The sequence below is a fragment of the Pseudorasbora parva genome, chromosome 1, assembly GCF_024679245.1.
Source record: "Pseudorasbora parva isolate DD20220531a chromosome 1, ASM2467924v1, whole genome shotgun sequence".
In the NCBI taxonomy this organism is placed as follows: domain Eukaryota; kingdom Metazoa; phylum Chordata; class Actinopteri; order Cypriniformes; family Gobionidae; genus Pseudorasbora; species Pseudorasbora parva.
Window position 1 is genome coordinate 45268224 of NC_090172.1, and position 23201 is coordinate 45291424.

Genomic DNA, 23201 nt, shown 5'->3' on the forward strand with positions numbered 1-23201 from the left:
ACAGGATTGGGGCTTTAAATGTTTTGACCGTCCGAGGCCCAATTCACTGCCGAATGGCGGTGGCGGCGTGGGGGGTGGGGGGTGTCAAAGAGGGCATCACACAGGGCTTTCTGAGAGAAATGTGTTTTGAAAGCAGAGAGCAAAAAAGAGGTATAGAGAGAGGGAGAGTGCCGGTTTAGCTGTGCGTTCTATTAGACGGATCAATAGCTCAGTGTGGGAGAGAGTGTCTTAAGAGCTGTTGTCCTGCGCTTTCAGCTGTGGCAGACCTGTTAGTGCTGGCAGAGGGGTGCCGAGTGCCAGTGTTACCAGCTCTGGCCCGGGGGCGGCTTTTAGTCCACACACAAATGTCAGACCGCAGATAGACTATTAGTGTTTAGTGCAGTTATTAAATGGACTTTATTTGTCCTTTAGGAGGCTAAAAGGCATGCTTAAAGGGGGGAGGCTACATGACAGCACGGCGATTTAGCCTGTTTGGTTACTCTTCAGTGGTCGTGAGTGTAAAAGGAGATTGGGCTGTGGCGTGCTTGTGTGTGTGCGCACGCGTTCGGAAGGCACTTAGGCCATACAGTATCTCATTGGAAGCTGAGAGCAGCCTTCTTGCGGTCAACAGTGCTCTAAAAGGTTAATGTTGATCTATACCAAACAAAGCCCACGGGAGGCTTTTAGCATGGCCAACAGTTCTCATACTGATGAAATAGGGCCATGGCCAATCTTCCAAACAACATAAATACCTCTGTCAGCTATCTAAATAGAGATGGTCCTGGGGCATCCCAACATAGAGATGCATTCAAGCCCCAATTAAAAAGGTGTATGTCACTTGCCAAAAATAACATCTGTTCTTTTTAGCTGGGACAGTGACGGATGAACACGGTCCAAAGTGACCCGCGCGCCTATCTGCACGGAGGAGAGTGTGGTTAATGCATATAAAATATCGGCCCGAGCTTCGGCTTGTCGCCACCCTTATCAAAGAGCCCGGAACATGAAAAGTCACTGGTTTATCCAGGCAGTAAATCACAACACTCTCTGTGTTTGTCTCCCTATCGCCACAGGTGTGCCAATGCTCTCCGTCCAGCCCAAAGGAAAACAGAAGGGATGCGCCGGCTGCAACCGCAAGATTAAAGACCGCTACCTGCTCAAGGCCCTGGACAAATACTGGCACGAAGACTGCCTGAAATGTGCCTGCTGTGACTGCCGCCTGGGGGAGGTGGGCTCCACCCTCTACACCAAAGCCAATCTCATCCTCTGTCGCAGGGACTACCTGAGGTAAGAACACGCTCCAGTCAAAGTGCTGCCAAAGCAGAAAGGGCTTGTTACACCTCAGGCTGCATGACATTCAGAAAAGTACACCCTCATCTAACAGCCGATGATTGCCACCCTGCCCGTCTCGTTCCTGGCCCTGTCTTCTCTCTCCTGTTGCGTTTATCTGCTAACTTGTGGGGTTATAAGAGAGATTTTTTTTTTTAGCTTGTAAATTAGGTTTTCTTTGAGGCTTTTACGGAAGATTAAGTGCTTGTTCTTTCTTCATCGCAGTGTACAGACCCAGACTCTGTGTGTTCCAATTAAATCCCAGTTGTGCAGTGAGCAAATAGCTTGGAGTGGCATCTTGTAGTGACTGTTTATGTTTTGCTCTGTGAGGTTTCGCATGTTTACATGAATGTGACGTATCGCCCATTTTCCAAGTTAAGTGATAAACCGCTGTGTATGAGTACATGTATGGACTTTCAGCTCACCCTAGGCTGCTGAGTGGCAGAACCACAGGTCTAAGGATCGGTTTTGCCTCCTATCTCTGAGCCATCTGCTTGCTAAATTAAACATGATTATTTCCTGGGCGTTAAATCCCAGTCCCTGGGGTCTCCCAACCAGATCTAGTCATTTATCCCCAAGCTGCTCTCCCAAAAGAGCCCCCACTGGTGAGGCCCTTTTTAGTAAGACGCGCAGTTTAGCATTGTCGTCATTACCCGTGTTAAAGAGATAGTTCACACAAAAATAAAATTGTCATCTACACACCGTCATGTAACTCTCATGTAACTACAAAACACAAAAGATATTTTGCCTTGAAGAGAAATCAACAGGGATTTTCTTTTTTTGAAGTATTAAAAAAACTTATTATAAACAGAAAAATTTAGAAAGAATAATGTTTAAAAAAATGAGTGAGCCACTTGAGCAGCGTGAGCTGAAACTGAACAGTGAATGAACGCTGGTGCACTGAAGTGCTCTGCTGCAGAGTTTTCTAACTCACCCAAACATAGCATATACATATGAGATTAATCAGATGTACACAAACTGCACAAAATATCCAGAATACACAAGTGAATTTGTATGCGTATAAATATGTAACTTACAAATTCTGACTAGCATGTAACTCTTACTTTTGAATATGCTTTTCTGTAATGCACCAGGCAAATTTCAAAAACACACCTAAAACATGCAATAAATAAAGCATAAACATTCACAATATTGTACACATGGTTACTTCAGGGACTCAAATCTTTAAATGAATATACTGTATAAAATCTTTGAATATTTGGATTCATATTTCACTTTAAACTAAAATAATTGACTACGATTAGAAAGAAACCAAATGCAATCAAAGTTAAATCAAATGCAATGTATTTTGTCATATAATTTACATTACTATACCCCTTAAATTTAGTCAATATTTATATCAAAATCCCCAAAATATGAATAAAAAAAAATTTAAATAAAAAAAAACGTAAAAACTAACACTGGCAGTTACTCAGTTTTCACATCAAGCCACAACGGTTATAATACTGTAAAAGTAAGCAACCTGACAAAGTTCCCAATAGGAACACTGGAGCAAGTCAGGTAATGGGGAAAAAAAGGGTATATAAATGTAAATAATACCAAAACGTTTGACAATTGCTTTTGTTTGGTAGAATAAAAGTAAGGTGGAGGAGGGTGAAATGGCACAAAAACAAGCTGTTCCTGTTGCCACTGTACTGCTCTGATGTCCTAATGAAATCTAGCCCACTCGTCTGCTCTTCAGCCTGTGACAAATGTGTGCTACTTAATGCCTGGAGATGCTGGATATGAATTCTATTAAGGCCCAAATTAAGAAGTATCCCTCTCCGTGCAGACAGAGCGAGGCAGCATTGGTGCGTTCGCTTTGAATGCGAGTGATTGAGACTCCACGCAGGGCGTCCTACCTAAACTTCACCTCCAGTGCACTGCTGGAGAATCAGCCCGCTCGCCTTCAGTAATGAAGCTGAAATCTCACCCAGAATTAGCCTCCCATACAGGGAGGCACTTCATTAAAGATATGCGGGTGGATCAAACGCATTTCTTTTATTTTCGGCTGTGTTTTTTGGAGCCCTGCCATGCGCACATTAATTATGAGCTGCGCTCCTTCTGCGTTTTGTCCTTCAGGAGTACTGTAGAGCCATAATGAATCCCACCCCACGAAAACATACACAGCCCCACCACTACACAAACTAGCTCAAGCTATAGCACTTGACCATCTACTTGTGCAGGAAGTAAACTCGGGGTATAAGCTTTCAGGCCATACTCTTTCATTTCCGCGCACAGAAATAGATTAATCTGTTTTGCTGAGGTCAAGAATCCTTTGACCTCATGACCAGAGAGAGAAAGAGAGAGAGAGAGAGAGCCTCTGTATTTGACTGTGCTCACCCCAGACATAAAATATTTTTTTATTTCTGAACCATTGCATTATATTACAGGGGACACATCAGTCATTTACTAATCAAAGAAGGGTGCTTTTAATTGAAATATAACGTAGATTACACCCCCTCCTAATGATGGCACAGCATGTGAATATGATTAAAGGGCAGAGATAAGTCTCGGCAATCATTCAGTGCATTATGATGTTAAAATAGTCTACTGAACAAGCCCGGCTATCCCTATGAGGTAAAAAGAGACATCCGTCATATTGTTTGAGTTTAAACACAATCCCAATGTCAACCGTATCTTTCTTTGAAGATTAACTACTACACCAAACACACAATGCAGTGACCCCTGTCTGAAAAAAAAAATACAATGGGGTCCAAAAGTCTGAGATCAGTAGTAAAAATACATCAGTTTCAATCGCAAACGATATTAGCAGCATTACGGTTTAAGAGTAGTTCCCATAAAATGTTCCCCCGGGGCAACAGCCTTAGTCCTAATGGGTTGTTATCATAGCTATCAAAATCCAGTGTTCGGCACTTTGCGGACGTGAGTTTTTGTTGTAGATGTCTGTCTTTTTAAAAAAAAAAAAAAAAAAAAAAAAAAAAAATTGTTGTGTATTGTGCTAATTAATTGAGATTTCTTACAGCTCTTACAGGTTTTTGGCCTTGTCTGTTCCGTTGCTTTTATTACTCTCCCCTTTTTTGTAAGTCGGTTTGGATAAAAGCGTCTGCTAAATGATTAAATGTAAATGTAAAATAAAAATCTTTTAAAAAATCTATATAAAGTGAGGAAAATAAGTATTTGAACACCCTGCTATTTTGCACGTTTTCCCACTTAGAAATCATGGAGGGGTCTGAAATTGCCACCGTAGGTGCATGTCCACTGTGAGAGACATAATCTAAAAAATAAAAAAAATCTAGAAATCACAATGTATGATTTTTTTTAACTATTTATTTGTATGATAAAGCTGCAAATAAGTATTTGAACACCTGAGAAAATCAATGTTAATATTTGGTACAGTAGCCTTTGTTTGCAATTACAGAGGTCAAACGTTTCCTGTAGTTTTTCACCAGGTTTGCACACATTGCAGGAGGGATTTTGGCCCACTCCTCCACACAGATCTTCTCTAGAGCAGTCAGGTTTCTGGCCTGTCGCTGGGAAACATGGAGTTATATATATATATATATATATATAAAATAGATGGGTAGAACAATTCAAATATAATAAATATAAAAATCCTTAAAGGGTGCGATTAGCATATGGCTTTGTATCAGTAGAAACCCTGGAGTATTCAAATGGTTGTGCCTCCCCCCCCCCATCACGAGAGCTCATTCATGACGGTAAATGTAATCTGACTCCTGCAGCGTTTGTGCTGTGACACTCGCACGGCAACTCACTCATTATATTGAACACGCGTTCAGTATTTAATTGTAGTGTCTTTTCTCCAACTCAGTCACAGTAATGCAGTAGCGGTGGCTTTGGGAGTTGTCTCACAGGGCAGCGACGCATTCTGGGAATTGTCGTCTTTCATCCCCATGAGACACAAATACATTTTCTGTCTCTTCTCAGTCTAAAAGGCACCAAATTCAATAATAATTTCACATTTCTACTACATTACTGACCCAGTTAAAATACAGATTAATCTTCCCAGCAATGAAATACCCCTTTAAATATTGTGTTTAGGTCCAGGCTTTATAAAGTGTAAATCTCAGATCTTTATTGTGGTCCCACACTTTTGAACCTCACTGTATTCAGAACTTCTGTAAATTCACACATACAGTATTGAACCACAGCCTCTTTGAACAGCTGAAGTCTAATCACAGAGAGACATTAAAGGGAAGGAAGCTGATGCCGGCTTCAGAGGAGTTATGAAGAAACACCAGAAGAGAAACACCTGTCTACACCGAGCCACAGGGAATCATAGAGAACAATGAGCAAAGGCTTTCAGCTTTAATACTAAGGTTTAGTTAAACAAATAAGAGTATGAAGGGAAAAGCTCTGTTCTCCTTTCCTTTATTGATGAGTGAAAGAGAAAAAGAGATTTGTTTCCCCTTATTTAGTTGATTTGGCATTCTGGGGACTTTAAGATTGTCGAGGTTATGATTACATTAAAGGAATGCTACATTGAGTTGAGTGCTCATTAATCTTATCACCAATATCTGTTTTTGAATAGACTGCTTTGTTTTCAAGAAAACAATTAAAAAGTTTTGTTGTAAATGGCAATTCATGCAGCAAACATTATGCACAATAGACGTTTTAGGCCTGGAAGTTCTTGAGTATATTTTGCTTGGAATAACACATTAAATGGCCTTGCTGATAAAATGGTTTCACTTTATCTTGAGTTATATTGCCTGAAAATCCAAGCCATTGTATTTCAAAGTTTGCTGGTGACCTTCCAAATGAGTTTCTGTAACCTCCTAATCCACTTAAATTAACCCAGTAAAGTCTCCATTTTGAGCCGGGCCATCATAGTGCTGTGAAAACCTACAATTAAACCACTGCAAATTTCTTTGCAGAACCCTGGTTATCTGTCACTGTGTGTGTGTGTGTGTGTGTGTGTATGAGGAGTCCCTTCTCTTTTAAGATGACTGCTGTGCTCTTAAACCATCAAGAGATTCCTGAATTTTCACAAGTCAGTAACAACCCTCTCAAACTGCCATCCCTGTGCTTTCTGTGACCTGATTTAGAAAAGAAGGGAAAATGGGTCTTGTGATGTGATCTGTAACACTCTCTACTGTGCAACATGATGGACGTGAGCCATAAGAAATTGTTCAGCATCCCCAGGGACTCTGACCACCTTTTCAGTAGCAAGCGAGGATAACACAACATTGAACTCTCAACTCCAGTTGCTTGCTCCAGCATTAAGGCATGACATTTGAAATGTGTTCGACCACAATCTGTGCGCTATTCCCTTTTAGAGAACACGGCCCTTCAGACAGACACCTTAATCCTTCCTTCTGCCTCTAACCATGTATGTGCGTCTGCAAACGTTAGGATTATGTGGCCCGCCATCTGAGAACTTGCCAAGATGGAAGAATGACTGGTAGATCTCAGCCAACTACAACTGGCATTCTTATCGTTAAGGGTTGTCCTGTCAAATGTTGTGGCAAATGATTTGGCATAGTCTCTTTAATATGCTGCCAAAGGCCCTCATGAAAAGACAAATCTTGGAGGGATCTATCTTTGTCAAGAAGGTGATTTTACAGAGCATGAAATACCAATATACAGAGCTGTGTAAAAATAAAGATTTTCCAATTAATCATGATCTTCAGTTAAATAATGAATCTTCAGAACCACAGTAAAATAAAAATTCCACCAGAATTTAATGTGATGCAATAAATACAGCACAATAATGGCAAGGAAAGTCGTTCTATTGAGTGGTCCTCATTGGCTGCACACATAAACAGCATGACCATTGTTGTCCTAATTCGTAGCCTGATTCACAAACAAACTACTTTAAATGAATTGTTCACATAGACAAGTTAGCAATTCAAATAGTTTGGTTTGACATTCTGTCCATTCTGACATTTAAGCGATATTCTATTATACGCCAGCAAAATGCACATTTTAACTAAAATGGACCCAAACAAATCAGAATCGAAATTATTTCAAGAGCTTGTGAATCAAAATCGAATCGACATTTGTATCAATATCCAGCCTTACCAATAAAAACAATTATTTGTGGTAATAGCCAACATTACATATTGTTTTGATAATGGCAAAATTATTTTTTTTTATGCCAAAAAACATTAGGATATTAAGTAAAGATCATGTTCCATTTAAAATGTTTTATACATTTCCAACCGTAAATATATAAAAACTGTATTAGTAGTAGTAATATGCATTGACAAGTATGGAAGCTCATTTCCGCCACTAAAAAAAAATATATAAAAAGTCCTACAATTCTGAGTATTTTTCTCACAATTGTATGATATAAAGTCACAATTCTTAGATATAAAAATTCTTAGGTTGTGGCACCTTTAGATTCCAGATTTTCAAATAATTATATCTCGACCAAATATTGTCCTAACAAACCATACATTAATGGAAAGCTTATTCAGCTTTCAGATTATGTATAAATCCCCCTTTTTTTGAATAAATAAATAAAGTACCCTTGTGACATTCGTTTTCTTACTACAGTAATATACTAGAAATACAGACAACATGGATAACCAAGCAATTATTTTGCAGATTGTACAGTAAATGCACTTACTACAATTACAAATAAACTCCTATATGTAATGTGTAATAGACACTAACGTAAAGCGTAACTTTAAAATGTAAAGTATAGACCGTGCATTTGCAATTATTAGTGAGTTTCTGCCTTGACCTTGGAACAGGGCTGCATTCAAACCATTATTTTAATAAGTTGAACTCTTTTGTGAAGCAACACCTCGCTAGGGTTGCACGGCCTCTTCAGAGTGTCAGAGTTCCACATAAACACATTTTACTGGAGCAGTAACCCGATCTAACAATGGCTCTTTTTAACACCTCGCCTATCTGATATAACAACATGCCCTCTCCCACCATAAGACTCCTCTCCGCTCGGGTCTGTTGCTCTAATTAACAGCAGGGTCTGCTGGATAGATGCTAGTGGTGACGCAGGGCAAGCAGTCGAGAGAGACTAATATGGACTCGCGGCAACTTTGTTCTGATTCCTTCTCTTTTCAACCAAGTCCTTAACTTTAGAGGAGTGTTTAGCATACTGCCTCATCCCTATCCTGCCTTATTTTCCCCTCTTCCTCCCCCAGTTCTTTTCCATTTGCTCTTCCAGTGTGCATAGCATCCCTATTCTATAGAACATATATCTATATCTCTGTCTCTGAATCTCCAAATTAAACATTGGAGCAAGGGCTTTGAAAATGAAAATGTAAATCCAATAGCGGCTGTAGAGGAGGAAAGCGATCTGCCTCGATGCCTTGTTCTGTTTGTGACCTTGGTGGTTTGCATCCCATCTAATAAGCTTAAATAAACAGCAGAGAAATGTGAGTTTTGTGTCCCTTTCCGTGCTCCAGCGAGCATCTTACCTCTCCAAGGTTACGCACCACAGCGACACTCTGTACATCTCACTGTTTTTAGCAGGTCACTGAGAAAAGGGGAGAATGTGAGGAGAGGTATGGAGGATAGAGGCAGTATCCTTGTGAGGGGAATCTTTTGAACTTTTGACTACATTATAGTATTTAGCCTCTTGTGTAAAATCCAGCTGGCTTTGGTCTGAGCAAAGTCTCATTAGTTACTTCGGATTTAAAAGAGAAAGGGGAGAAAAAAAACTTTGAGCAGTTCAATTGCTCGCCTCAGACCTGTTTTCATTGCTTTTGCAGTGTGCTAGGCAAAAACTCTTTGAAGAAGGGGATTAGAACCATGTGATCATTTTAATTAGATCATTAGCTAAGAATTAACATCTAGGTTTGTACCCTCATTAACAAAAAAATACCTAATGTGTGCCAAGCTGGATTCACGTATAGCATTAGATGTCCAATGTGTTTTTTTTTTCCTTGTTTTTTTTTCTCCCCTTCCATTTCTTCAGTTGTTTTCTTGCCTTTTTTGGTTTGTTGCACAATTTTGTAAAGGCTAAGAAAGGTATAAGTGAGTAAATCTGCTTTTTGTGTTTTCTCTCACAGGCTCTTCGGTACAACGGGGAACTGTGCAGCCTGCAGTAAACTGATCCCAGCCTTTGAAATGGTTATGAGGGCCAGAGATAATGTTTACCATTTGGACTGTTTTGCCTGTCAGCTTTGTAACCAGAGGTAAGTAGAGAAATAGATCACAACAAGCCTGCAAGATTGTCTTTCGTTCTATCTAGAAATGCAGAAGAACCTATTGGCCCGGTTTCACAGGCAGGGCTTAGATTAAGCCTGCAGGAGTAGGCCTTAGTTAAATGAGCTTTTATACACGTGCCTTACTGGTGTGCATCTTGAGATGAAACAATGGCACTGACAAATTTTGATATGTCAGTGCAAGTTGCTTTCAGTTAAAACCACTCAGACGTGCATTTTAGTATGAGACTAGCCTTAAGCCTTGTCTGTGAAACCAGGCGGGCATTTCGCTCACACAAAAATCACTTAATGAATTCAAGCATTGTGACTTTACACACTCCGATTGGCCCGTACCCCCTTTCTACTCTGCTTTCCATCTTAAACCTATACTTTTTTTTTTTTTTTGGTCCTGGTTTGTATTTGTGACCAGAAGCGGGATTATAAGCTTGAGTTGAGTGAAATTAACCAGCGCTTCATTGGAGATACCACTGGCAGACCAATACCAAGCCTGATCAAACTGTGAACGCCTTATTGAACACAGTCATCCAGAAAGCTCTTACTCAATACACAGCCAAGCCGAGCACGTCACCAGTATGTGTTTCGGCGAGGGAATTAAGCGGCCGGACGAATGAACTTTTCAAGGATCATCCTTTCCAAACATTCCTGGGGAGCAAAGGAGTGTGACAGTGTCTTAAATGCTCTAGTGTGTGACCTACTTCTAAAAAAGACTTTTGTGTCATTCTCAACCTGCTGCATGCATGCGCTGCACTCGTTGAATACTACAGTAAATACAAACAAGCTCAAACTCCATTTCAGCACTGATGCCGCAAATACAATATTTTTCCACTATGCTGTAGCTGACTACACCTCCTCTAAAGGATCTAGATGTTGAATGCATCAATGAAACGAAATAAAGCATTTAGTGGCATATTTGGTGAGAACCAGGTAAAGTTTTGTTTGTGAAGCCTCACCACTGAAAGATGGCACACAAGGAGCCCAGTTCTATTCCCTCGCTCTATTCTTTTGGCAAAGCAGAACATTAGTGTGGCACTGATTGATAAGAGAAAATATCACTGGCAACGCTTTCATCATGGCCGCTCTATTGTCCTTAAAACATTTGTGGCTTTCATATGCAAACTTGTTAATGTAAAAATGCAGTGCACACATGGAATGTTTTTCTCTTTAATTGGCATGAAATTTCATTGGGAAGTTTTTAGAGGCTAACAATTTATACTTTGGCAAGGAGCCCCAACATAGGGGGAAAAAAGCTCAGCGGTGGGGTTTCCTTGGAAACTGGTACAGTTTTTTTTTTTTTGCCAATGAAAAGAAATGGTGGCATGCTTTCATTGGATGCCAGTCCTGTCCTGCTTTGAAAAATGCTGTTGGTTTTGAAAACACTTAGTTAAAGCTGCACCTTATTGCTACATCATAAGAGGCTTTGAGGCCGTCACAGAAACCGTAGAATTCTTGATGCCAGTGATGATGAAGACGGTCCACTGCATGTTCATTTACACTGATGCAATATTTCCTATACAAAAAAACGTGGCTTGATTTGTATATATTCAGTGCCATATAAACATATATAAAAAGCTAATTTTAAATAGTTTTATCAAATAAATGCATCCTGCATTAGAGACTTAATTGAAAAACATTAAATCTTACCGACCCCAAACTTTCAAACGATAGTATTCATGTATACAAAATAAATAAAGTTCAATTAAAATCAGCACTTAGATTAGCACTCAAATAAAAGCTTACTTTCCCAGAATCCATTTCTAAAATGCTAGTAAGTAAATACCTCTTCCTGCCATTTTAAACAATTCTTTTATTCTGAATGTTGTCCAACTCTGTTCAAGTCTGACCAAAACCTTCACAAAACTATTGAGTCTGATGCTGAATCGGCATTACTTCCCCAACTAGCTGAATGGTATGAAATTAAACAACAAGAATTGGCTGCAGAATAAAAAATAAAAATAAAGTCCAACATAGTACAATATTTTAGACTTGGTGTGAAGGAGTTGATTTTAAAATATGTTGCTGACTGTTGTGGACTTGATGTGATTAAGCCAAATAGATGTGCCTGTTAACCTATATGTTTTTGTTGTTGTTTTGTTTTCTGCAGGTTTTGTGTGGGAGACAAGTTTTTCCTAAAAAACAACATGATTCTGTGTCAGATGGACTATGAGGAGGGGCAGCTCAACGGGAGCTTTGAGACACAAGTTCAATAGCCAATCAAACGATGGCAGCGGCAGCTCTTGGTCCACACACACAAACGCGCTTCTGTGCGATGGATGTTCTGCTGCACTCAGAGAGAGGAGCATCTGTCTGCTTGCCTGCAATACTTTTTACAGTAAAAGCCCTATTGGTCCCTGAGGACTCTATTGTAAATGTACTACTTTTTGGCCCTTCCTGTCCCCAACACTGAGCAGTTACACGTTTTGATGTACAGTTGTGCCTGCTTAGTTGAGCACTGTAATGCCTGTATGGTTTTTGTGATGTTTTTCTGTTTTGGTCTCCAACTCTCTCTCTCTTTTTCTCTCTCTCTCTCTCTCTCTTTCTCTCTCGCTCTCTGAGGGTATGTACAGTCGGTTTTCTGTATATATAAACTGGAACATTTATTTTATGAAACTGTAATGCAATTTTATTACCAGTGTGAATTAAACAGATTCTTAAATGTTATTAGTTGAGTTTGTTTTCTGATCCCAAAGCCAAAGTTGGAAGAGGCTGGCCCATGTATCAACAAATGTAATTATTTAACACTAGCTTCAAAAACATTTATCAGACTACTACAAATAATAAATGACAATTTTATATACAGAATGACAATGATACAGCATATTTGAATTGCTGATGGACTAAGACAAGTTGTTTTCAGATGAATTAAATAGTCTTTATTAAATATGGGCTCTATTTCGAATAAAGCAAATTAATTAAAAACTCAGTTGTTGTTGTCATCGTAATAACATAACATTGACTACTAGAACAGATCTGTCAGGTCATGCTGAGTGTCTGAGTTTGAGTCTTCAGTAATTTTTCTGTTTTTTCAAACACTCACATATTAAATGAATTCTTATCCTTACCATTGGTGATCCAAGTCTTGATCAAATTACCTTTTGAGTTCAGGTCTGACCAACTTACAGCTCTATCAAAATATCACAAGGCCTCATAACGAACTGCTGTCTGCAGAAAAATAACAGCATGGTATTTGTACGCAAAACACAGTGCAATTTGTCATGCCACCTTGGGTTTTTCAGTCTTTCTGAGGCATTGTGAGAGTTAAACTGCTCTCTCAAAAGCGCTGCATTTCCGAATGGCTTTCATGAACAAAAGAAGTGCAATTAAAGGATTGCGACTGATGTAACACAATCTTCTGTCCCATTACTTTTGATTTTCATCTGTTGGTGGTAATTCTTGTTTCTATGAGCTCTGAACCACAGGAGAGCTGCTTCACAGAGGATCTGCCATTTAAAGCAATTAGTTTCATTCATTGTGGGTAAGAAATGGGAAGGGTATCAGTTGGGGTCTTACAGCATATTGAAATTTCATTTACAGATGTCCAATACTTAAAGCAGACTCTCCGGTATAATTTTGCTAAATGGAGCCTTTCATGCTATTCATACAGAAAACTTCTCCCTGTTTCCCAGAGTGCTTTGAAAACTTCAGACTTAAAAGAGCGCAAAGTAATTAAAAAAAGTACTAACATTAATGTGAAACAAAAATGTTTTTGTTAAAAAAAGGCGCAAACCGTCCCAAGATTATATTTATAGTATATATATTTATTATATTCTTATTATATTCTTAATTGCTGCTTTACACACACAAACACATCTGGCGCGACATCTTTCTGGGGACTCTAGATGTAATGTTTTTTATACTGTACAAACTGTATATTCTATCCCCTTACACTAAACCTTACCATCACACAAAACTTAAATTTTCAACAAAAAAAATGTCACTGTGTATGATGAGACCAAGAGCACATTCCGGTTGAAGTCCTTAACGGGATAGAAAAACATGTACACACACAATTTAATCAAACCCATAAGTTAATATTTCACACAATGCTAGCACAAAACACAAAAATATACAAACACCAAACTAAACGAAAAGAGGGTAATTTTCCGTAATCAGTGATAAAACTGCAAAATTTCATAGGTGAGCACACACTGAGTTCAAATGAATATAACAAGTCAAGGAATAAAGGCGCCCTAACAATTGCAAAATCACCATAAACCTTTAATGTTCCTCCCCACCTGCATCAGCAAGACATTTATAACCACACATGGGCAACACATGGGCTTTGACCTTTAGGCCAGACGTACATTTGCACATTTTCACCCAAAATGTGGAGAAAGTACCTATACTATGATGGCTTTCATGAAATGCTTTCATGAAAACACTGCTCCAGTAAGGAAAGGCCAGCCACATCATTTGCTAACAAATAAATCAAGTGTACAATGTGCATTAATTAGAAATTCATTAAAAATTCAGACTCACCGGCAGGTGTGCAAATAAAGGATTAGCGAGACAGCAATTACACCACATAAGAGTACCTTTTAATTGCAGCTCCTGGATTGATTTACAGAGGGAGACAATCAGGCTCTGTGCAAGATGCCTGATTGCTCATTTTCTAGAAAAATAATGAGGGAAAAGAACACATACACAACCACACACACACACACACACGCATCATCCCCAGCTGCAGCATTACCTCACACACACAGGCACACACACGACTGCACATGTACTTACTGGTGATTTAAAGGTGAGGTGTGTGTAATTAAAACTACAGGTGCCTTGTCTGTGCTACAGTGCATTTCCCTGGGCAGAAAAAAAACCCAGCAATACGTTGCATTTTTAATGGTGGTCCAAACCAGCATTCTAACCCAGCATGTTCTAAAAGGGTCATTTAAGCAAATATACAACTATACTTCACAATGTTTATTGAATACTACATACTGTTAAAAAAATTCTGCAAAATATACAGCAAAAAGAGCCACTGTGGATCCCAGAAATTCACTGTACATACATTTTTTATGTAAGCAATAATATATATCCATCTGGTTGTTATAGCAGAGTAAATGCCGGCCGAGTTTTTAGGACCCCAACGTGAAGATGTATATTATCCCACTTATTATACTTTTCACATAAGAAAATAATTAGACATGAAATATTGACCTGAGATTAAATACTTTATAATGTCTTTAAACCAAGCTTCTGCGAAGAAAGCAGTTGCTAGACATGGTACAGTCATATCACTTATTAGTGGGGGTTGCATCGACTAGTCGACTTTAATGTTCTGCCATGATGCTTTAAGCTTGACGTCGACTAGTTTGTTTTCAACAATTAAAATGACAAATAAATGCATTCTCAGAAAGCACTCCACAAAATATGTTTTATTATGCCATCTGGAATGCAGTTTTTAAACAGCTTATTATACAAGCAAGTTAATAGCTGTTCTTAAAGGGGGGGTGAAATGCTGTTTCATGTATACTGAGCTTTTTACACTGTTAAAGACTTGGATTCTCATCCTAAACATAGACAAAGTTTCAAAAACTAATGTTGGACGTTTGATGGAGTATTCTGTGTCAAAAATACTTCTTCCGGTTTCTCACAAGTTTCAGAGAGTTTTTTCGAGTATGAGTCGGCTTGACGTCGATAGAGCGGAAGGTCCTTGTATGGGCCGTACGGGCTCTTCTCCCGGTAGGGTGCGTGCGCGTGACTAGAGCGAGAGAGGAAATGCACGCCCATAAACACTCAGCTGCAGATCCACTCATCCGTGAACACTTATGTCGCTATAGTCTGCGCCGCGCTCCACTTTATTCCTATGGGTGACATAAAGCAACTTCAACGCTTCAGCACAGCATTCCGGGAAGGCAGCGCTACATTTGAACCGATTTGAACGCAGAAATGACGGGAAGCTTCACAACATCGCGGATCTCCGTGGTCACTGCTGTCACAGGACTTCACCAAATCATACCAAAGAAGTGTGTTTTTGATGGAGCGGTCCCAGCGATAAAGGTTCGGTCCTGCTTTGGAAGCAGGCGGTAAGTAAAACTGCTCCAAATGTCTCTGCTATTGGCTATCGGCGCGTGAGTAAACATCAGTAAACGACACGATCGCGTGCTTCGTCATTCAAATGCGCTGACGGTTACTCCATTGTTGTTCTATATATAATGTTACACTAGTCTGACGTGCAAAACCGCTTTGCTTGCTACTGCTAAGGTTAAGTCGCACACAATAGTCCATAAACCGAATCATGTCCTCATAAACTGCGAGTAAAGACACACAAATGTTGACAGGTCACTAAATACAGTACATACCAAGGGGGTAATCTAGCGCTCGGAAAGCGTTCCACCCATAGGGGCGGCCATTGCTAACCAAGCCATCACCTGCTGTTAGCATCCCATTGACTCGCAATCATTTTTGAGTCACTTTGACAGTGAATAACTTTACATCTGAGACGTTTAAAGACTCCATTTGTCCATTGTTTATTTCTAAAGAAACACGACAATGCATAAAAGGCTCCGTTACCTTGTATCTTACACTATCTCCCCGCAGAAGTTGTTTTTGTAAAAATAGGCTAACGATTGCGTCATAACCAACGCGACTCTGTCGCACAGTTGAGAAATTACCGTATAGATCTGAGGAGACGCTCGCAGGCAATCTTTTACTGTCTATGAGACAGTCTGGGGGACGTGGAGACATAAAGTCTGATAAAGTCAAGGGAGAAGAATGGGGAGAAGCCCATAGTGAGCCAAAAGCAACGGGAGAAAATATTTAAACAACGTGATTCAGCTTTCACTTTCCACATCTACTAGAAGACCTACAGCTGTCAGACAGGAGGCTCACGTCACAACTACGTCCTCAAGCTCAGTCTGAGCCTGCGCAGTTCGCTCAGTCATCAGGAAGTGAGTGCCCCTAGGTTGACTTCATTATTTCGCCGTTGACGTAATGGGATCGCTCGGTCCATTTCTTTTACTGTCTATGGTACATACCACAGAGACGGACGTCCTGCTGTTGCTGTTTCTCCTGTTCAATTTATATCAGCCTCCGAATGATTCTGGATCATATATCTATTAGCTGAGAATCGATAGCCATGGGTTTGTCCACGCTTGAGGACGTCACCACTTTGTGCGCGCTCGTCATTCTTTAGCTCTGCCCACAAGATACGCCTCCAGGCGCTCGTTTTTTTCTGGAAAGACTCGGTATAGCCTATATTTCTTTTATAAATATAATAAAACTAAAGACTTTTTTTTCGGAGATATGAAGGATGCAATACTACTCTATAGGTACTCAAGATTGACATGAGATTGACTGAAACTGAATGCTTCTCTAGCGAGGAAACGGATCTGCTCGTGTGAGAGGTTAAATCGGGCAACCAGACCATCTACAGGACATGTCGGATTCCACTAAAGATCCCTGAGCATGTGGCATGTAGAATGCATTTTTATATTTATGTACACAATAATACTCTTTTACATTTTTCATATTTAACATTTTTTGTGTGCTGCTGTGTGTGTAATAAGCAGAGTATGTGCATTGTGCAGCCGACTATAGGTGTAACAGAGGCCAGCTAGTAGTCACTGTACAGGTAAACCTCACTCCTCCGACCTCAAGAGACGCTCTTGTGACTGACACAAGAGATTGCAGCCTTTAACCTCCTAGTTAGAGCATCTGACTCTCATGCTGGTGGACATGGGTTCGAGTCCCGCTTGGAAAAGAAGGTTCAAACAGGATGGGTTACATATAGGCACATATTACTAACTCTTTAAATAACAAAAAATACTGCACCACTGACTTTAGACCAGGTTTTTGTTGGTCATTGGTGCAGTCTATTTCAGTTGCCTCAAAATAGCAACGTGCTAACAATGCGCCTGATCACACCTAGTTTTCAGTCCAACATGGGCACACAAATGGGCGCAAATGCATTTGATATTTAAACAACGTGGCGCAGGATGTGAAAATGATAAATGCGTCAGGCTGAAACTAACTAAAAACACTTGCATGGCGCCTGGCTCCTCATTGTGGCAGGTGTATGATAGTTTTAAAATATACAACTAAAATCTGCTTTGCACCTATAAACTAACCACTGTAATAAAATAACTATAATTATAAACATAATGATAATAACTATAATTTAACTACAAAGAGTATCAGAAAACGCCACTATGTACACAACTTATTAAAAACTAAAATAAATAAAATATAATCAAATTTGATGCGCCACAAAAGGGACCTTGGGGAATGTCCTTAGGTATAGGAAATAGGAAACTTAACCAAGTAAAATGTTTTTACTATAGCATTCTTTTAACATCAAACAAAAATATATACAGAAAGAGAACGGATTCTGTTTTGATTTGGGCATTGCAGCAGATATCCTATTCATACTATGTTGTCTCTTCATCAACATACAATCTAGGCATATAAAATAAAGATTTTCTCTTCCCCCCCACACGACATTAGTTCCTGATATGCTGAGTTATGTCAAGTTTTAAGCAAAGTGATCAAAAAAAGGAAGGCATTCTACATCAAAGACATAAGTTATTAAAAGTGGTCAGACTGAGACTACATACTTCATTGTACAATATGTTAGCTTGATAACATATACGCTGTATAGCAAGCTGACCTGCTTGTGCACCCCTGGGTGAAATTATTCCCGTTACACATTTCCAAATGGACAGACTGCAAGAGAGCCGAAATAAATGCAGAAATACATACACTTGCCCCCGCAGCATTTTGCTTATTCTATGATCTCATTCTTAAATTAAACCAATTTGCCTAGAAATTGGTTTTAGGGTCTACACAGAGTGTTTTGTACTCTAGCCCCTGCACACACACAGAAGAAATTTCAGTCACATTCCCTCCTCTCTCTCCCCCCTCTCCCTCGCTGCAAATCATGTTTGACTTTGAAGTGCTAATTTTGGAAGTTTAGCCAATTTTTATTTGCTGCTTTGAAATGTATCCTCTAAGCTGCTGCAGCAGCAATGCAATATACAGCCTCTCTACAATGAGGGATAAGTGACCAAAATGAGAAGCGCCTGTTTCTCTCCCAGTACATTATATAACTGTGAATAATCTGCACGGTGCACTTTTCCTGCGCCGTATGCCGGCTCAATTTATTTCTTCTAACATTAGCCACCCTCCCCCTTTCAGACAACCTCAGTCCGTCTCCTATTTGAGCTAGATGGGCACTATTTTGAATGCTGATGACACATTTGAGCAAAATCCATGGCAAAAAAAACGAACACGGATCTAAAGTCAAGTCATAGATGGCGCATACTGGCTTTGATGAGGCTGTACAGAGACAATACGTTTTCAATCCTGTAGGACAAAGATCTGCTCAACCAGACGTCTAGAATCCAAATCCAATAATGAAAAGCTCATGAATAGCAGGGCCGTATCAGTGGACCCACTACACAAACAATACAATGAAATTATAATTTTTTCTATTCCAGTAAATGAGCTCAACAGAATAATATGATACAGCTGTAACTGGGAGACAATTTGTCTCAAAGCACAGGCAAGGACCTTTTGTTCAGAAGGGGCAGGGGACAGGTGAGGCCTATTTATTGGAGCACGCTGGCTATGTATTCCAATCAGGGAAACGTTGGGACTGTTGTGGTGGGAAAATATCATTATTGCAATCAGCCTTGGGTTAGAGAGGGACTCTGCTGTATGGAAAGCAGTTGGGAACAATGAGAGAAGGCCTCGGTAATGGAGGAGCCTTGAATTCCACTTCATTTGCTGCTCTAATGGATGCAGTGCTGACCCCAATCACAAACCTCTTTTTTATTTTCATCAGAAGACAAAGAAATCCCAGAAAAGTTGAGCGCGTACGGATAAATAAATATACTCGCACATAGAGACCTACGCATACACGCTCGCACCTGGCCAATAACAACGCGGCAGGCAAAAAGGTAAAAGAGAGAAAAGAAACCCCCCTGTTCACCCCCCAACACATCTCTGCTCTGCTATGGTTTTGGACTTGGCAATAAATTGCTTTGGTAATCAGCTTTTTGAAAAGCTTATTTACTGCTTGTTCTCTGTTTATTGTGCTCCTCAGAATGAAATATAAAATTGGATTTCATTAGATGTGCAATTTTCTCTTTCTCGTAAAGAAAGGAAGAGAGAAAGAAAATCACCTTGTTGGATATAGAGAATGGATTCGGGGCGCACTGTATATATTACTGTTGATTAAGTTTCTCTCCGGGCTGACGTGGTCCTCTATTGCTCTAAGTACTGATACGAGCCAGAGTGCAATGTGAGCTCGGGCAGTTACAGGCAGATATTTCATCCGCTAATCCAGCGAAAGACTCCTCGCTTAACGTCAGTGCCAGCGTTGTGCATCCGAACCGAACCGAGAACGGCATTCAGACTACAATTCAACATGTGTGAAATTTAACTGATGTAGCAAACAAGATAACAAATTGCAATGAATTGAAATTCATATAAAGATGCATATAAATATAATGGGAAAAGATTGAAGACAAACTTTGAATGTTGATTTGACAAAGCTTTGTTCGAAAGTTTTGGCTAATGGGGCTTGGACAGAGAACTATAGATAGACAACAACACAACAGAACAACAGATGGAACAATAGAAATAACATAGAAAGAAATGAAAGAATGATTGAATTATAAAATGGTGAAATGATAGATACAGATAATACAATAGAACAATACAACTAAAGAAAGTTCTAAACTATAGAATAATATATAGAATGATAGAACCAGATAGACTGACATAGAAAGCAAGATCAATAGTAATATAACTAATAACGACTGACGTCATATGTCACGGCAGTTATGCTTTTTCCTTAAATTGAATATGGAAAGCGGTCTGACGGAAGCTATTTTAATGAATAAACTTTTATAAATGTTATCTTACAAAAACCAATTGATTCACCCTAGAAGGCCTTTATTAATCCTCCAGAGCTGTGTGGAGTAAGTTTATGATGGATGGATGCACTTTTTTGAGCTTCTTCACTGCCATTATAAAGCTTGGAAGCGTCAGGATATTAACTCAGATTGTGTTCATCAGAAAGAAGAAACTCATATACACCTAGGATTGGTTGAGGCTGAATGAATCATGGGATAAATTTCAGTTAAAAGTGAACTAATCCTTTAACAGGAGCCATTTTAACAATAATCAATGTCATTCATTTCACCTGTCAGTGGTTTTAATGCTGATCAGTGTAAACATTATATATAGAATGAAAGAACTACAGATAGAACTTAAAGGGTTAGTTCACCCGAAAATGAAAATTCTGTCATTAAGTACTCAAGTCGTTCCAAACCCGCGTGGCCTCTGTTCATTTTCGAAACATGAATTAAGATTTTTTTTTATGAAATCCAAGGGGTTTCTAACCTATCCATATAGGTAGCAACATCATTGCAATTTTCAAGGCCTAGAAAGGTAGTAAAGACATTGCTCAAATGGTGCATGTGACTACAGTGGTTCAGCCTTAATGTTATGAAGCGATGAGAATACTATTTGTGCTCAAAAAACATCCAAAAAGTACTTTATTCAACAATTTCTTCTTGTCTGTGTCAGTCTTCTATGCTGTTGAAGTAGTAAACACAGTGCAGTGTTTTCCGGATTCTATGTCAGAAACTCGCCCCACCATTGGCTGATGCAGGGACTGGCCAATAATGAGGCACCATTCTGTCGTAGAACCCAGAAGTCGTTTACAACCTCAACAGCATAGTATGGCTGAGTAATTAATGACAGCTTTTTCATTTTTGGGTGAACTTTAGAAAGACTGAACGATAGAGAACAATACATAGAACAAGAGAAAGAATAACAGAATGATATATAGATAGAAAAATAGATAGAACGTTCGACGGACGGACGGACAAGATAGATAGATACAGTGCTTTGCGAAAGTATTCGGCCCCATTGAACCTTACAACCTTTTGCCACATTTCAGGCTTCAAACATAATGATATAAAAATGTAATTTTGTGTTAAGAATCAACAACAAGTGAGACACAATCATGACGTGGAATGAAATATATTGGATATTTCAAACTTTTTTAACAAATCAAAAACTGAAAAATTGGGCGTGCAAAATTATTCGGCCCCCTTAAGTTAATACTTTGTAGCGCCACCTTTTGCTGCGATTACAGCTGTAAGTCTCTTGGGGTATGTCTCTATCAGTTTTGCACATCGAGAGACTGAAATTTTTGCCCATTCCTCCGTGCAGAACAGCTCGAGCTCAGTGAGGTTGGATGGAGAGCGTTTGTGAACAGCAGTTTTCAGTTCTTTCCACAGATTCTCGATTGGATTGAGGTCTGGACTTTGACTTGGCCATTCTAACACCTGGATATGTTTATTTTTGAACCATTCCATTGTTGATTTTGCTTCATGTTTTGGATCATTGTCTTGTTGGAAGACAAATCTCCGTCCCAGTCTCAGGTCTTTTGCAGACTCCATCAGGTTTTCTTCCAGAATGGTCCTGTATTTGGCTCCATCCGTCTTCCCATCAATTTTAACCATCTCCCCTGTCCCTGCTGATGAAAAGCAGGCCCAAACCATGATGCTGCCCCCACCATGTTTGACAGTGGGGATGGTGTGTTCAGGGTGATGAGCTGTGTTGCTTTTACGCCAAACATAATGTTTTGCATTGTTGCCAAAAAGTTCAATTTTGATTTCATCTGACCAGAGCACCTTCTTCCACATGTTTGGTGTGTCTCCCAGGTGGCTTGTGGCAAACTTTAAATGACATTTTTTATGGATATCTTTAAGAAATGGCTTTCTTCTTGCCACTCTTCCATAAAAGCCAGATTTGTGCAGTATTCGACTGATTGTTGTCCTATGGACAGAGTCTCCAACCTCAGCTGTAGATCTCTGCAGTTCATCCAGAGTGATCATGGGCCTCTTGGCTGCATCTCTGATCAGTCTTCTCCTTGTATGAGCTGAAAGTTTAGAGGGACGGCCAGGTCTTGGTAGATTTGCAGTGGTCTGATACTCCTTCCATTTCAATATTATCGCTTGCACAGTGCTCCTTGGGATGTTTAAAGCTTGGGAAATCTTTTTGTATCCCAATCCGGCTTTAAACTTCTCCACAACAGTATCTCGGACCTGCCTGGTGTGTTCCTTGTTCTTCATGATGCTCTCTGCGCTTTAAACGGACCTCTGAGACTATCACAGTGCAGGCGCATTTATACGGAGACTTGATTACACACAGGTGGATTCTATTTATCATCATTAGTCATTTAGGTCAACACTGGATCATTCAGAGATCCTCACTGAACTTCTGGAGAGAGTTTGCTGCACTGAAAGTAAAGGGGCCGAATCATTTTGCACGCCCAATTTTTTAGTTTTTGATTTGTTAAAAAAGTTTGAAATATTCAATAAATTTCATTCCACTTTATGATTGTGTCCCACTTGTTGTTGTTTTATATCTTTACGTTTGAAGCCTGAAATGTGGCAAAATGTCGCAAAGTTCAAGGGAGCCGAATACTTTCGCAAGGCACTGTAGATAGATAGATAGATAGATAGATAGATAGATAGATAGATAGATAGATAGATAGATAGATAGATAGATAGATAGATAGATAGATAGATAGATAGATAGATAGATAGATAGATAGATAGATAGATAGATAGATAGATATCAAAATCAATAAGCCATCATTCATGAAACTGATTCCAGGTGTGGTATTTTTAGCCATGTGTTTTCTACTGTAAATTGTTTGTAAATTATTTCTCAGAACTGGGGTCATGGCGTGCCTCGCTCCTGAGCCGGCTATAATTGCATGTGTTGCTGCTGATTGAGTGAGCTTTGATGCAACAT

At 39.5% G+C, this 23201-nt stretch overlaps 1 protein-coding gene and 1 long non-coding RNA gene across 6 annotated transcripts in view; one reads left to right on the forward strand and one right to left on the reverse strand.

Annotated features, from left to right (window-relative positions):
- lmo1 (LIM domain only 1) overlaps positions 1–12080 on the forward strand; it is a 31140-nt gene extending 19060 nt beyond the window's left edge. For all 3 annotated transcript variants that reach the window (XM_067442814.1, XM_067442805.1, XM_067442821.1), the window contains exons 2-4: positions 1050–1263; positions 9267–9392; positions 11524–12080. In XM_067442814.1, the coding sequence (XP_067298915.1) occupies positions 1050–1263; positions 9267–9392; positions 11524–11629 (446 nt within the window). In that variant the 3' untranslated portion in view covers positions 11630–12080. The remainder of the gene's footprint in view (positions 1–1049; positions 1264–9266; positions 9393–11523) is intronic.
- The window catches only part of LOC137084762 (uncharacterized), a 138595-nt gene that overhangs the window by 80532 nt on the left and 34862 nt on the right, over positions 1–23201 (reverse strand). The gene's annotated exons all lie outside the window — the stretch shown is intronic.